Here is a 16,637-nt window from a genome sequence, read left to right as displayed (position 1 = left end):
TACGATACTTACCTAAAATTGTGTTTATCAATACTGAAAAAAAACATTTAAAATTCAGTGCCCATTGCCTAGATTTCTTTAATAAAATTAAAATCATCCTAGACTCTCCAAGTTACCATACATTTTAGGAGTTATGGTTAGTTCTGGGAATAAGACTATACATCAGTATGCCACTAGTTTGTTCAATCTCAGAATACTAGTAAGGGGCTTACTATGTACCTAATGAAGTATAGGAATCTGACTCCCTGCTTAGAAGTTTCTACTGGGAATATGAATCTTCCCAATGTATAGATCAGATTTTGCTCCTATATGATTAGGTAGGCCAAGAGTGGGCCTTTTCTGTAAAGGGCCAGAGTGTAAATATTTTTGGCTTTGCAGGTCATATGACCTTTGTTATAACCACTCAACTCTATAGCATGAAAGCAGCCATAGACAATATATTAATTAGTAAGTGTGGCTGTGTTCCAATAAAACTTTTATTAACAGGAATAGGCTGTAGACTGGATTTAGACCATGGGTAGTAGTTTGTCAACCTCTGACCTAGGATATCTAAACACTCACATTACACTGTGATTAGTGATCAGCCAACAATTTTAAGGTTTTACCTTAAGCACATGAAAATGGTATTTGAACACAAATGTTTTATACCTACAATGACCACATGTCCTAAATTTTGGGGGACAGTCCTGACATCATGTAATTTTATCTTTATTAATAATTACAATATATACCAATTTCAGGTTTGAAAAATAGGTTACCTATATGTAGTGAACTATCAAAACAGCCCCTTAACACATAACTGCTACTTTTGAAAAACCCAGTATCTGCAAATATTTGCAAGTAGTGTAACCCAAAGGAATGTAAAACTAAACTTACCCTTTGGATAGTATAAGATGGCTTTTTCTTCTTTTCGACTGTATAAAGACTGATTTCTATGTCACCTTTTGCAGTTCGACATTCTTCCTGAACCCTAATAAAAAAGGTCAAAGTGACAGAAAATCATCAAAAATCAAACCACCAGTCTGAAAGTCAGATAACAAAAATATCTTCGAATGTAAAATTTGCCACTATAACTACTTTTAGGTGTACATTAATGACATTTACAATGTTGCATAACAACCATCACCACTATTTCCAAAACCTTTTCATCACTCCAAATAAACTTTGTAACCATTAAGCAGTAACTCTCTATTTCTCTTTCTACCAGTCCATGTTAACTTAACACTCTAATCAACTTCACATCCCTATGAATTTGCTTTCTCTGTATTTTTCGTATAGGTGGAATCATATGTTATTTGTCCTTTTGTGTCTGGTATTTCACTTAGCATGTTTTTAATGTTTATCCATGCGGGAGGAGGTATGAGAACTTCATTTTTTTTTTTACGACTAAGCAATATTCCATTGTATGCATACTCACATTTTGTTTATCCATTTGAGGACAGACACTGGAGTTATTTCTACTGTTCTGGTATTGTGAATAATAGAATAATATAGCAATGAACATTGGCATACAAGTATCTATTTGACTTCCTTCTTTCAATTGTACCTCAATGTTTTGAGCAAAGAATTATTTCAAATTCCTCTACTGTCAAAAGTTCATAAATAAGCTATGTCTCCCTTTTTTTTATTACTGCTGTAGAAAGAAAATGTGAAACTAAATTATGTTTGCTACTTGTTGGATGAGCTGGTAAAAGGCTTGGTAAAGGATATAGCATGATTAAGAGATTTTGTATGTTCTCTGTCGAATGTCCTTTTTCGTCCCTAAATCTACTTCCAGCCTATGTGGATTATCTGGAATTGATATTAAAGGAAACGTTAGGATTTATAAATAAGTATTTCAGAAGATGGCAGAGGAGTAGGGGTCCCCTTTTTCAGCTGGTCCCCTGAGCCGAGCTGGATAGGTACCAGACCATATGGAAAACCCACGGAATCAGCCTGAGACGCAGGAAGACACATCTGGATCTCTACAAATGAACATCTCCAGCACTGAGTATTGAGATAGGAAGCAGGGAGCCGTGGATCTGCCCAAAGATGTCAGAAGATAAATGGAAGGGGGAGGGAGCCTCCGTGATCAGGCACTGGGAAGCGGTAACCACCTGCACTGGGGAGCAGCAGGACTCACGGATGGGCACCCTCAAGAGAGCAGACTGAGACCGTGAGCCTGGGAACTCGCACACATCCAAACTGAAAACCAGTGCTCCCTAGTGCATGCGCACCATACTGAAACAGGGAGCTTGGGAGCGCCCGCAGGGGTGGCTGGCGGTGTTAGAAACACAAATGACAGAGATGTGCCAGCCCTCGAAGTGAGGGCTGGGACACCAGCTGCAGGGTTTTTAGCAGCACCAACAGAAACAGAGTTAAAGAGGCCAGAAGAGCTCAGTGGAGAGCGGACTGCAATCTCTCTGTTCTGAGACAGAGGCTAGGATACGGCCACTGCTGCTCTGACTCTCAGAAGAGTCACAGAAAACCACCAGGGAAAGCCGCCAGAGAAAAAAAGCCCGGAAATACCAGCTCACGTTGTGCCAGTCCCCATCCCCCCTTGTAGGGGACAGGGAGACTCTACCCAAACAGGGTTGCGTGAATATCAGCGTGGCAGGCCCCTCCCCCAGAAGGCAGGCTGAAAAATCAAGAAGACCACATCCCTAAGGTCCCTGTAAAACAAGAGCACACTGTCTGGGTCCTGGTCAATAATTTGGGCTCTGTGCAACCCTGCAACCTCTCCTCATCAGAATGACAAGAAGGAGGAATCCGACCCAGCAAAGAAAAGATAAATGAGTCTGTGGCCTCTGCCACAGAACTGATGGATATGGATATAACCAAATTATCAGAAATGGAGTTCAGAGTAACAAATGGTCAACATGATGTGTAGACTTGAAAAAAATATTAACAAGAATATAGAATCTCTAAGGGCAGAAATGAGAGTGAATCTGGCAGAAATTAAAAATACTATGAATCAAATGCAGTCAAAACTAGATGCTCTGACGGCCAGGGTAAATGAGGCAGAAGAACAAATTACTGATTTGGAGGATGGGATGGTGAAGAGAAAGCTAAAACAGAAACTTGGCTCAAAAAAATCCAATCTCAAGAATATAGGTTATGGGAGATTACGGACTCAATGAAATGCTCCAATGTCAGAATCATCAGCATCCCCGAGGGGGTGGAGAAAAACAGAGGTCTAGAAGAGATATTTGAACAAATTGTAGCTGAAAACTTCTCCAATCTAGCAAAGGAAACAAGCATGCGTGTGCAAGAGGCAGAGAGGACCCCTCCCAAATTCAATGACGACAAACCTAAGCCACATCACGTCATAGTGCAATTCGCAAATATTAGATCCAAGGATACGGTTTTGAAAGCAGACAGGGCAAGGAAATTTCTCAGGTACAAAGGCAAAAATATTAGCATTATGTCAGACCTGTCTACACAGACCTGGAATGAGAGAAAGGATTGGGGGGGCATTTTTAAAGCTCTTTCAGAGAAAAACATGCAGCCAAGGATCCTTTATCCAGCAAGGCTGTCATTCAGAATTGATGCAGAGATAAGGACCTTCCAGAATCTCCTGTCACTGACCAATTTCATAACCACGAAACCAGCCCTACAGGAGATATTAAGAGGGGGTTCTATAAAAGTAAAAAGGCCCCAAGAGTGATACAGAACAGAAATTTACAATCTATAGAAAAAAAGTCTTTACAGGCAACATGACATCGTTAAAATCATATTTCTCAATAATCACTCTCAATGTGAATGGCCTAAATGCTCCCATAACGCAACAGGGTAGAAGATTGGATAGTAAGACATGACCCATCCATTTGCTGTCTATAAGAGACTCATTTTGAACCTAAAGATAAATCCAGACTGAAAGTGATGGGATGGAAAACCATTTTTCATGCCAATGGACCTCAAAACAAAGCTGGGGTAGCAATTCTCATGTCAGACAGATTAGATTTTAAACTAAAGACTGTAGTTAGAGATACAGAAGGACACTATATTATTCTTAAAGGATGTATCCAACAAGTGGACGTGACAATTATAAATATCTATGCCCCCAACAGGGGAGCAGCAAGATACACAAGCCAACTCTTAACCAGAATAAAGAGACATATAGATAAAAATACGTTAATAGTAGGGGACCTCAACACTCCACTATCAGCAATAGACAGATCACCTAAGCAGAAAATCAACAAAGAAACAAGAGCTTTGAATGCCATATTAGACCAGATGAACTTCATAGATATATATAGAACACTACATCCCAGAACAAAAGAATACTCATTCTATTCGAATGCACATAGACCGTTCTCCAGAATATATCATATGCTGGGTACAAAACAGGTATCAACTGACACCAAAAGATTGAAATTATTCCCTGCATATTCTCAGACCACAGTGCTTTGAAATTGGAACTCATTCACCTGGAAAAACTTGGAAGAAAGTCAAACACATGGAAATTAATAACCATCCTGCTCAAGAATGATTCGATAAACCAGGAAATAAAAAATCAATATAAACAATTTACGGAGACCAACGAGAATGAAAACACAACAGTCCAAAACCTATGGGACACTGCAAAGGGAGTCCTAAGGGGAAAATACATAGCCATGCAAGCCTCACTCAAAAGAACAGAAAAATCTAAAATGCAGTTTTTATATTCTCACCTCAAGAAGCTGGAACAGGAATAGAAGAATAGGCCTAATCCATGCAAGAGAAAGCAGTTCATCAACATTGGAGCAGAGATCAATGAATTAGAAACCAGGAGCACAGTAGAACAGATCAACAGAACTAGAGGCTGGTTCTTTGAATGAATAAATAAGATCAAAAGCCACTGGCAAGACTTATTCAAAAGAACAGAGAAAGGACCCAAATTAATAAAATTATGAATGAAAAGGGAGAGGTCACAACGAACAGCAATGAAACAGGAAGGATCATTAGAAACTTTTATCAACAGCTTTATGCCAATAAAGTAAATAATCTGGAAGAAATGGATGCCTTTCTGGAAACCTATAAACTACCAAGTCTGAAACAGTAAGAAATTGATTTGTTAAACAGATCGAGAAATTATGAAGAGATTGAAGTAGTTATCAAAAACCTCCCAAAAAACAAGACTCCAGGGCCTGATGGATTCCCCGGGGAATTCTATCAAACATTCAAAGAAGAAATAATACCTATTCTCCTGATGTTGTTTCAAAAAATAGAATCAGAAGGAAAACTACCAAATTCATTCTATGAGGCCAGTATTACCTTGATCTGCAAACCAGGCAAAGACCCCATCAAAAAGGAGAATTACAGACCGATATCCCTGATGAATACGGATGCCAACATTCTCAACAAGATCCTAGCTCACAGGATCCAACAGTACATTAAAAGGATTATCCATAATATAATAAAAATATATTATTATAAAAAAATAAAGATGAGATGATTATCCATCATGACCAAGTGGGATTCATCCCTGGGTTGCAAGGGTGGTTCAACATTCGCAAATCTATCAGTGTGATACATCATATCAACAAGAAAAGAGTCAAGAACCATATGATCCTCTCAATAAATGAAGAAAAAGCATTTGGCAAAATACAGCATCCATTCCTGATTAAAACACTTCAGAGTGTAAGGATAGAGGGCACATTTCTCAGTTTCATAAAAACCATCTCTGAAAAGCCTACAGCGAATATCATTCTCAATGGGGAAAAGCTGGAAGCCTTTCCCTTAAGATCAGGAACACAACAAAGATGTCCACTCTTGCCATTATTATTCAACATAGTACTAGAAGTCCTTGCAACAGCAATCAGACAACAAAAAGGGATAAAAAGTATCCAAATCGGCAAAGAAGAAGTCAAACTGTCTCTCTTCGCAGATGACATGACACTATATATGGAAAACCCAAAATAATCTACCCCCAAACAACTAGAAGTTATAGAGCAATTCAGTAATGTGGCGGGATACAAAATCAATGCTCAGAAATCAGTTGCATTTCTATACACGAACAATGAGACTGAAGAAAGAGAAATTAGGGAATCCATTCCCTTTACAATAGCACCAAAAATCATATGTTATCTCGGAATTAACTTAACCAGAGAGGTAAAGGATCTATGTTCTAGAAACTACAAATCACTCTTGAAAGACACTGAAGAAGACAGAAAAAGATGGAAAAATATTCCACGCTCATGAATCAGAAAAATAAACATAGTTAAAATGTCTATGCTACCCAGAGCAATCTACACTTTCAATGCCATCCCAATCAAAATACCAATGACATTTTTCAAAGAACTGGAACAAATAGCCCTTAAATTTGTGTGGAACCAGAAAAGGCCCCGAATCGCCAAGGAATTGTTGAAAAGGAAAAACAAAGCTGGGGGCATCACATTGCCAATTTCAAGCTGTATTACAAAGTTGTGATCAGCAAGACAGCACGGTACTGGCACAAAAACTGACACATAGACCAATGGAACAGAATAGAGAAACCAGAAATGGACCCTCGGCTCTTTGAGCAACTAGTCTTTGACAAAACAGGAAAAAACATCCAGTGAAAAAAAGAGAGTCTCTTCAATAAATGGTGCTGGGAAAATTGGACAGCTACATGCAAAAGAATGAAACTTGACCACTCTCTCACACCATACACAAAGATAAACTCCAAATGGATGAAAGACCTCGATGTGAGACAGGAATCCATCAAGATCCTAGAGGAGAACATGGGCAGCAACCTCTTTGGCATCGGCCACAACAACTTTTTTCATGATACGTCTCCAAAGGCAAGAGAAACAAAAGAAAGAATGAACTTGTGGGACTTCATCAAGATCAAAAGCTTCTGCACAGCCAAGGAAACAGTCAAACAAACTAAGGGGCAGCCCACGGAATGGGAGAAGATATTTGTGAATGTACTACAGATAAAAGACTGGTATCCAAGATCTACAAAGAACTTCTCAAACTCATTACAGAAGAAACAAATAAACAAATAAGAAAATGGGCAGAAGATATGAACAGACACTTTTCCAATGAAGACATACAAATGGCTAACAGACACATGAAAAAATGTTCAAAATCATTAGCCATCAGGGAAATTCAAATCAAAACCACACTGCGATACCACCTTACGCCAGTCAAAATGGCAAAAATTGACAAGGCAGGAAACAAAATTGTTGGAGAGGATGTGGAGAAAGGGGACCCCACTTACATTGATGGTGGGAATGCAAATTAGTACAGCCACTCTGGAAAACAATGTGGAGGTCCCTTAAAAAGTTAAAAATTGAGCTACCCTATGATCCAGCCATTGCACTACTGGGTATTTACCCCAAGGATACAGACGTAGTGAAGAGAAGGGCCGTATGCACCCCAATGTTCATAGCAGCATTGTCCACAATAGCTAAATTGTGGATGGAGCTGAGATGCCCTTCAACAGATAACTGGATTAAGAAGATATGGTCCATATCTATAATGAAATATTACTCAGCCATCAAAAAAGAACGATTTCTCAACATTTGCTGCAACATGGACGGGACTGGAGGAGATAATGCTAAGCGAAATAAGTCAAGCAGAGAAGGACAATTATCATATGGTTTCACTCATTTATGGAACATAAGAAGTAGGAAGATCAGTAGGAGAAGAAAGGGAAGAAGAAAGGGGGGTAAACACAAGGGGGAATGAACCATGAGAGACTATGGACTCTGGGAAACAAACTGAGGGCTTCAGAGGGGAGAGGGGTGGGGGAATGGGATAGACTGGTGATGGGTATTAATGAGGGCACGTATTGCATGGTGCACTGGGTGTTATACGCAAGTAATGAATCATGGAACTTTACATCGAAAACTAGTGATGTACTATATGGTGACTAACATAATATAATAAAAAAAAGAATATGTATTCTAAATTTGAAATTCATCCTAATAAAATCCTTTCATACAAGGAAGTCCACTTAAAGGGCACTTCAAAATACATTAAGCAGTGGGGTCTGCAACACATGTATATTGCATTCCCAAACTATTCCAATATCAAATTAATGGCCTTTTTCTCAGAACCACTGTTGAATTTTGGTCTATATACCACTGACATATTTAACAACATATGGTCTCATATTCTCACTTAATAGTATTTGTATTCTTACCTTCTAACCTAGAGTAGAAACTCATGGAAAGCAAACTATGATTTTCGTTTTTCAGTATTTCTCAAACCATTAGCACATAGCCAAGGAAACTGAAGATAATCATTAAATAGTTATGGAATGAACTAACTGGAATAATGTAGAAAAACTAATATAAAACTCAGCTTGTTTAAAAAATACCTTAGTTTTTAAAATTTACTAACAATAAAGTTCTCAATTTTCTTATCAATGTTACCTTATTGACTCACCTACTAACTCCACTATTTAGTTCATTGACCACCACTCTTCTGCTCCATGCCATGAGATCTCGTTCAGTGGCCATCTGGCTCCGAGGAGCATTGTTATGCATTTGTCGGACACCTTCAATTTGACCACTACGTCGAAGCCCAATATTTGGGGATGAAGATATGTCCATATTTGGACTTCTCAGAGCTAGAATAAATAGAAAGGTACCACTTTCTCCGAGTAAAGGCACCAAATTTTTAGAGATCAGTACTCTAAAATAGAAGAGTCTAAGATGGTACTTCTAAGACAATATTGCTATCCTTTTGTTCTACATTTTCTGTAGCACCTTGAATAAAGCAAGTCACTCAATAAATGTTTAAAGTTTCTATCACTCTTTTAAATAATTTTTTCAAAGTACATTCACATCTGTCATCTACTAAATGCTTAGGAAATACAAAATGTATATTTAATATGATTTGGTAGATTCACAAATGTTTAATAGTACTACTTCAGAAAGCAGCTTTTAATCTAAAACCTATATTTAGCCCATGAAAAGGTCTATGAATAAAGTTTCAATAGGCTTTCAAAAGTAGTAATAAGAGAAAAAGTATAAGCAAAAAATATTTTTAACTATAAAAATTTCATTTTCAAAACTGAAAAGCAATGAAAGAAAGGGGAAATAAAGTAAGGAAACCTTTTTTAAGCCCCTGGACATTCCCTGTTATTTTAAAAATTTTTTATTGAATTTGCAAATAAAATAAAAATGGAAATTGAATGATTCATTCAATTGTGAAAATAAGCACCCAGGAAGACAAAAAAAATAAACACTGGAAATAGAAGTCAGTGGGGTCGTTTTTACTAATGGCATTTCAAATCTATCCACAGAAATCTAGTATTGAGGGTACAGATGAATGCGGATTTCATTAATGAATCTCTAAATCAGTGTTCTAAGAAAGTTTTATGTCTTAGAAACAAAAAGGGCCTGGTTATGTAGGATTATCATCCCACTTCTTATTTTGTTCCAGGTTAAGGAAAGCCTATGTGAGTCAGGTGCTCCTTAAGTGAACAAAGAATGTTTTTATTTTAATTTTATGGGATACTTAAGAATCAGGACATGAGTATAATACCCTGTGAATCACCTCAAATTTAAATCGCTTTATTCAATGCTTTGACTCCAAAAGCTATGATACCCAAATAAACCCCAATTACATAAATGTAAAAAGAAACACATTTGCCAAAATCCCATAAGAAGACTGCATTTTAAAGTACAACTAATAGTTCTTGATAAAGGTAAAATTGATGGTGGTCACTTTGGCAGCACTTATATTGAAATGATACAGAGAAGATTAGCATGGCCCCTGAGTGAGGATGACACACAAATTCATGAAGCAAGCCATCATTAAAAAAAAAAAAAAAGTAAAACTGACAGAAGCTAAGATTTATACAAAATTCAGATACATAGGGTACCTGGGTGCCCCAGTCGGTCGGGCGTCTACCTTTGGCTTGGGCCAGGATCCCAGAGTCCCAGGATCTGAGTCCTGCATTGAGCTCCCTGCTCAGCAAGGGAGTCTGCTTCTCCCTCTGGCCCTACCCCCTCTCGTGCTTTCTCTCTCTCTCTGTCTCTCAAATTAATAGATACAATCTTTAAAAAAATTCAGATGTATAGTTACATTTCATGTAAAGTGAAGAAAAGATACTGCCAGTATTCAAACTGTTCTGAAAATCAATTCACAAGTTGCATCTGTATTTCCTAAGAATAGGGCTTATCTTCCAGTGTATTTTTGTAAATTCAAGAGATGAAGGGGATTAACGCTGCTTTTTTTTTTTTCAACAAAGAAGGGTAAATTTTTTGTTAGTAATTCTTACATTCACAGTGGTTTTTATTTTGAAAACATTACAGGTTGGTTCCCCTTTTAAGGCTGTACTTACTGCAGCACCTCATTTATTATAACAGAAGTAAAGACTGCAAATACATTCTTAAGAGAAAACAGTATATTAAAATATACCACCCATATTTCTTAAGAAAAACTAAAAACCTTTTAGCCACGAATGACGAGATTATGGCACTTTGGTGTATCTGAAATCACAAGTAAATTAATAAAAATGTTCTTATTTAAAAACCTAAAATTGTTCCTTACATGTAATTACTTAGTGCAAGTAAAATAAATAAAGTACCTCCATCATATAAATATATATATATATATATGTATACTTACCACCATTAGCAGAATATGATCTATTAATTGGAAAATGTGGAACATCTCCTCCGTTAATTAGTCTAAGATCTTGTTCTCTCTGTAGCTCCCTGATTATTCCATCAAGAATGCTTTCATCTTGGTCATTGGTTTGCTGTCCAATTACTTGTTCTACTACCTCACCATCACCTTAATGAGACCAAAGATAGAAAGCCACAAGATTACATACATTTTAATATACCCTAAATATAGTAAAAACAACCTTAATCTATAAATTTCTAGATAAATAATAAAAAATAAGATTAAAATGAAAATAAAACATATATCAAACAGTATTTGTAAAGAACTTTTAAATTGTTTGATATGTCGGCTTGTGTGTATGTATGACTTAACAAATGTCCCCAAATTAGCATTAGGAGGGCCTTCTCATATTAAAGAATAATTATTAAATTATGAATTTCCAACTGTACTTTCTTGATGAAATATTCCAAGCAAAAAGTCCACAGTAGAGATCTGAGTAAAGTTTAAAGTTCAACCACAGATACAGAAAATGTTTTGCATCTTTATTTCATGAGAATTTCCTTTTTGAAATAAATAAAAATAATGGTCCTTTAAATACTGTCTCTTTTGAAAACACCTCAGTATATTGGTAAGTAGAGATTTATTTCTATTGATACACTGAAATACAATGATTACATGTGAATACTTTATTTACTTCTATATTCTTTTCCTTTCTTTTTTTTTTAAAGATTTATTTATAACAGAGTGGGGAAAGAGGGGCAGAGAGAAAGAGAGAGAATCCTCAAGTAGACTCTACACTGAGTACTGAGTCACACGGGGCTGGATCCCAGGTCCCTGAGACCACGACTTGAGCCAAAATCAAGAGTCAGATGCTCAACCAACTGAGCCACCCGGGCACCCCTATATTCTTTTCTTAAATACATCTTAGACATGTTTTTCATCTTGTCCTCTAATCGGACTAAAAGGTATCCAAAAGGGAAGCCAAGTAGCCAAGTCATCAGTTATTATAGGAAATGAAGTGTGATGAATTAGAAATTTTTTTATTCAAATGTTTTGAGTTTTAACTATTTAATATTCATGCTTTTTGCCCTTATTTACACATATGACATTATAAAAGTCAATATCAGCAAATGTGTAACACCATTTCATTATTCTACAAATCTTTATGAGAGAGTACATAAAAGGATATGCAACATTTCACTCTATAAAAAAACAAGTCTTAAATCCCTAGTAAGGAAATAAAATTCCATTTACAAATCAATACCTACCTCATACCTGGAAGAAAACCTACATCTAACAAAGATATGAAGGCATTCTGTTGTGGGGGATGCAGAATATGTAAGAGAAATGTATAAACAAGATTTGCTATGGAGGGGAAGATGGCCATGGAGTAGGAGGAATTGACTAGGCTTACCTCCTCCCACGAATTCAAGTAGATATTTACCAATTCAGCCTAAATACTCCAGAAATCGATCTGAAGACTAGCAGAACAAACTGTACAACTAAAGGTAGAGAAGAGGCCACATCAGATAAGGTAGAAGTACAGAGGCATGGTTTGGGATAGAAACGGATCATGGCTACCATGGTGGGGAGGGAGCCAAGGTTGTAGAGAAGGGCAAGAGACAGACTTGCACAAAGGGGAGTTCACATGGGAAAGATGAATCCTCATAGCAACTGGTTTGGTAAGCCAGAGAGGGTGAATTTCATGAGTTCTTGAAAACAGCAGGGCTTAAAGCCTGGAGTTTTATAGGTCAATGGGTTTGCCTCTCAGAGAGCATGCAAAGTATTGGGGCTGCTCTTGGAAAGAATTCAGGGCAAACAGCCTGTAGGCATATGGCATGGAAACTGATCTCAAGAGCACCTGATGCACACAGTGGGGAGCTTATTTGCCCATCTCAGAGTGTCCCAGAGAGGTAGGAGTCATGGAAAGACCTATCTGTGAACAAAGTAACTGGCAGCCACCATTTCCCTCCGCCACCCATCTGCATAAGCACAGGGTCATCTATGGGAAGCAGTACAGCACCAGAACTTACTACCTAAATTGCTTACACCAAGTCCCACCCCATCATGCTCAGATGGAACTGACCTTCCAAGTCACACTTACCTCAGTCCTAACACACCAGTTCTTTTCCCTCAGACTGGCCCAAACTCCTGCTAACACTGCATCTCCTGACCCAGGAGTTTTGCAGGACCTGGGTTCCAGTGGCAGTGACAACATGTCTCATTTCACAAGCAGACCAGAGCACATATAGTTAAAGCTCACCACAATAGGCCAAGCACCAAACAATGCTGACAATAGGCAAAGACAGCATCTACAGAAGATGGGCCTAAAGAATAAAGTGCCTGGCACACAACAGCAGAGTGCCTGCACCACACATTAGAAAAACTCAGTGAAGTGACAGGGCCTCGGGAAAAGGGGACACTACACTACAGGGTACTACATGGACTTCTTCTTCAAAAGGTTATTTCCCTCAAGAAGAGGAGACATAGTTGACTTTCCTAATACAGAGAAACAGACACAGAGAGGCAAACAAAATGAGAAGACAGAGGAATTCTCCCAAATGAAAAAAGAGGACAAAGCCACAGCCAGAGATCTAAGCAAAATAGACATAAGTAACATGACTTATAGAGAATTTAAAGTAATGATCATAAAGATACACACTGGACTTGAGAAAAGAGTGGAAGACATCAGTGAGACACTTAAAAAAGAGATATGGAATAATACAGCAGAGATAAAGGATTCAATAAACAAAATGAATAATATGCTTGACAGAATGAACAGCAGTCTGGAAGAAGCAGAGGAATAAATTAATGACCTAGATGACAGAGAAATGGAAAGTAGTCAAGCTAAACAAAAGAGAAAAAAAAAAGAATTATGTAAAAGAATTAGGGAGCTCAGTAACTCCATCAAATATAACACTCATATTATGGGAGTCCCAGAAGAAAGAAACAGAGAAAAGAGGGCAGAGAATGTATTTGAAGAAATAATAGCTGAAAACTTCCCTACTCTGGGGGAGGAAACAGACACCCAGATCCAGGAAGCACAGAGAACCCCCAACGAAATCAACAAAAGCAGATCCACAGAAAGACATATTATAATTAAAATGGCAAAATATAGTGATAAATAAAAAAAAATAAGTCACCAAGACAAAAGAAGAGTTACACATAAGGGAAATCCCATAAGGCTATCAGCAGATTTTTCAGGAGAAACGTTACAACAAAAAGGGAGTGCCATATCCATAGTACTGAATGGGGAAAAATTTGTAGGCAAGAATACTCTATCAAGCAAGGTTATCTTTCAGAATAGGAAAGCTAAAGGGTTTCCCAAACAAAAACTAATGGAGTTAATGACCAATAAATCAGCTCTGTAAGAAATATTAAAAAGAATTCTTTGAGTGGAAAGGAAAGACCAAAAGTGACAGTATCAAGTAGGAAACACAAAAGCAGTGAAAATGAATATTTCTATAAGAAATCAGTAAAGGAACACACAACATAAGGGAATGTAAAATATGACATCATATACCTAAAACATGGGGAGGAGAGGAGTAAAGAATGGGCTGAAGCTTAAATGATACCAACTTAATACTAGAGAGCTAGAAGATGGTGGTGTAGTAGGAGGACCCTAGGCTTGTCTCATCCCTCAAACACAACTAGATAACTATCAAATCATTCTGAATACCCAAGAAATAAACCTGAGGACTGATAGAACAAACTCCACAATTAGAGGGAGAGAAGAGGCACATCAAGAAAGATAGGAAGTGTGGAGACATGGTTTGGGGAAGAAACAGCATGGGTGCTGTGGAGGGAAGGGAGCCATAGTTACAGAGAAAGGCAAGACAATGAGGAGCACAAGGAGAACACTTCCCCCTTCGTTGGCTGGGAAAATGAGAAGGGCTGATTTTTGTGAGTTTTTGCAACCAGTGGGAGTTTGAAGACAGTAGTTTTAAAAGGTCCATGGGCTTGGCTGGGATAGAGCCCTGAGGGCACTGTGCTGCTCCTGGAGAGAAGGCAGGCAAACAACCCTGGGGCAAACAGCATGAAAACAGCAACTGAAAAACACCAGGATACACTGGAAAAGATTATTCACTCTTTTCAGAGTGCTTCCCTGAGAGCAGCAAGCACAGAGACCCCTCTCCTGGGACAAAAGAGCTGGCTGGTGCCATTTCCCTCCCCTGCCCCTCACATAAACTTAGAGCCACCTTCAGTAAACAGCACAGTTCAAACACTGGCTGCCTAACTTGCTTACACCAGGACCCACACCCCTCACTCTGTCCCTACTGTTCTTCTAGGTGAAGTTTGCCTCAGTCCTAGCACAGTGGGCCCCTTCCCCAGAAGACCAGCAGAAACCCCTGCACACACCACAACTCCCGATCAGGGAGTTCTGCAAGGTTTCAGTTCCAAGGGAAGTACCATCAAGTTTCATTTAACAAGCAAAAAAGAGCATACATAATTAAAACATGCCAGACTCTGGCCAAGGTCCAAACACTGCCCACTGCAGGCAAGGAGAGGCTCTGAAGAGGACTGGTCTGAAGGACAGGGCAGCTGAAACACAGCAGCAGAGTGTACTCAGCACACATCAGAGACACTTCTTGAAGCACCAGGCCCTAGACACTTTATGACTTCCTCTTCTTCACAAAGCCGTAATTGTCAGGAGCAGGAAACATAACAGGCTTTTCTAACACAGAGAAGTAGACAGAGACTTAGAAAAAAAAATGCCTAGATGGGGCACCTGGGTGGCTCAGTTGGTTAAGTGTCTGCCTTTGGCTCAGGTCATGATCCCAGAGTCCTGGGATCGAGTCCTGCATTGAGCTCCCTGCTCAGTGGGGAGTCTGCTTCTCTCCCCTGCTTGTGATCTTTCTCTCTCTCTCTCTCTCTCAGATAAATAAATACGATCTTTAAAAGAAAAAAAAAGAAAACAAAAAACAAACAAAAAAAAATTAAAAATGCCAAGATTGAGGAATTCAAACACGGTCATGGCCGGAGATCTAAGTGAAACAGTTACAAGTAATATGCCTGATGGAGAATTTGAAGCAACAGTCATAAGGATAGTCACTGGGCTTGAGAAAAGTATGGAAGACTTCAGGGAGGCCCTTAACCCAGGGATAAAAGAGTTAAAAAACTGTCAGAAATGAAGAATGCAATAATTGAGATTCAAAACAGACTGGATGCAATGAAGTTAATATAGACAGCTATATGCACAAGAGGTTCTATGTAAACCTAATGATAACCACAAATCAAAAAACACTAATAGACAGGAAAAGAATAAAGAGAAAGGAATCCAAATATATCACAAAAGCAAGTCAGCAAACTTAAAAGAGAGAAAGATAAGAAATGGACCAGAGAAAAACTTCAGAAATAACCACAAGTAATAAAATAGCAATAAATACATATCTATCAATAATTACTTTGATGTAAATGGACTAAATGCTCCAACCAAAAGACATAGGGTGACAGAATGCATTAAAAAAAAAAACAAACCAAGACCCACCTATATACTACGGACAGGAGATTCATTTTAGACCTAAAGATAAATGCAGATTGAAAGTGAGGAAATAAAAAAAAATTTATCATGCAAATCATGTGAAAAGAAATCTAGAGTAGCAATACTTATATCAGAAAATATAGATTTTAAAACAAAGACTGTAACAAGAGATGAAGAAGGGCTCTATATAATAACAAAGGGGACAATCTACCAAAAAGATAATGATTGTAAATATTTACACACCCAAGGTGGGAGCACTAAATACATAAAACAGTTAATAACAAACATAAAGGAACCAATCAATAACAATACAATAATAGTAGGGGACTTTAATACACTACTTACATACATCTAAACAGATAATTAAAAAGCAAACAATGACACAGTGCACTGGTGGATTTAACAAATATATTTAGAGCATTCCATCTTAAAACAGCAGAATACACATTCTTTTCAGATGCGCACGGAACATTCTCCAGAATAGATCACATATTAGGCCAAAAAAAGAGACTCAACAAATTCAAAGAAATTTAAGTCATACCATGCATATTTTTGATGACAAAAAAAAAAAAGTAGAAGTTCAACACTAGAAAAAATCTGCGAAGACCACAAATATATGGAGGTT

The 16,637-nt window shown here is 37.9% G+C and overlaps 1 protein-coding gene and 1 pseudogene across 2 annotated transcripts in view; one reads left to right on the top strand and one right to left on the bottom strand.

Annotated features, from left to right (window-relative positions):
- Window positions 1-16,637, bottom strand: part of BRWD3 (bromodomain and WD repeat domain containing 3) — a 212,246-nt gene that overhangs the window by 83,892 nt on the left and 111,717 nt on the right. For both annotated transcript variants that reach the window (XM_087859782.1, XM_087859783.1), the window contains 3 exons: window positions 10,531-10,698; window positions 8,338-8,521; window positions 877-970 (listed from right to left, as the gene is read on the bottom strand). In XM_087859782.1, the coding sequence (XP_087715908.1) occupies window positions 877-970; window positions 8,338-8,521; window positions 10,531-10,698 (446 nt within the window). The remainder of the gene's footprint in view (window positions 1-876; window positions 971-8,337; window positions 8,522-10,530; window positions 10,699-16,637) is intronic.
- LOC123792765 (U6 spliceosomal RNA) lies at window positions 9,617-9,717 on the top strand (annotated as a pseudogene).

This window comes from Ursus americanus, chromosome X (assembly GCF_024610735.1).
Source record: "Ursus americanus isolate L20-20 chromosome X, mUrsAme1.1.p, whole genome shotgun sequence".
NCBI lineage: Eukaryota > Metazoa > Chordata > Mammalia > Carnivora > Ursidae > Ursus > Ursus americanus.
This window is presented reverse-complemented; position numbering and strand designations above follow the sequence as displayed.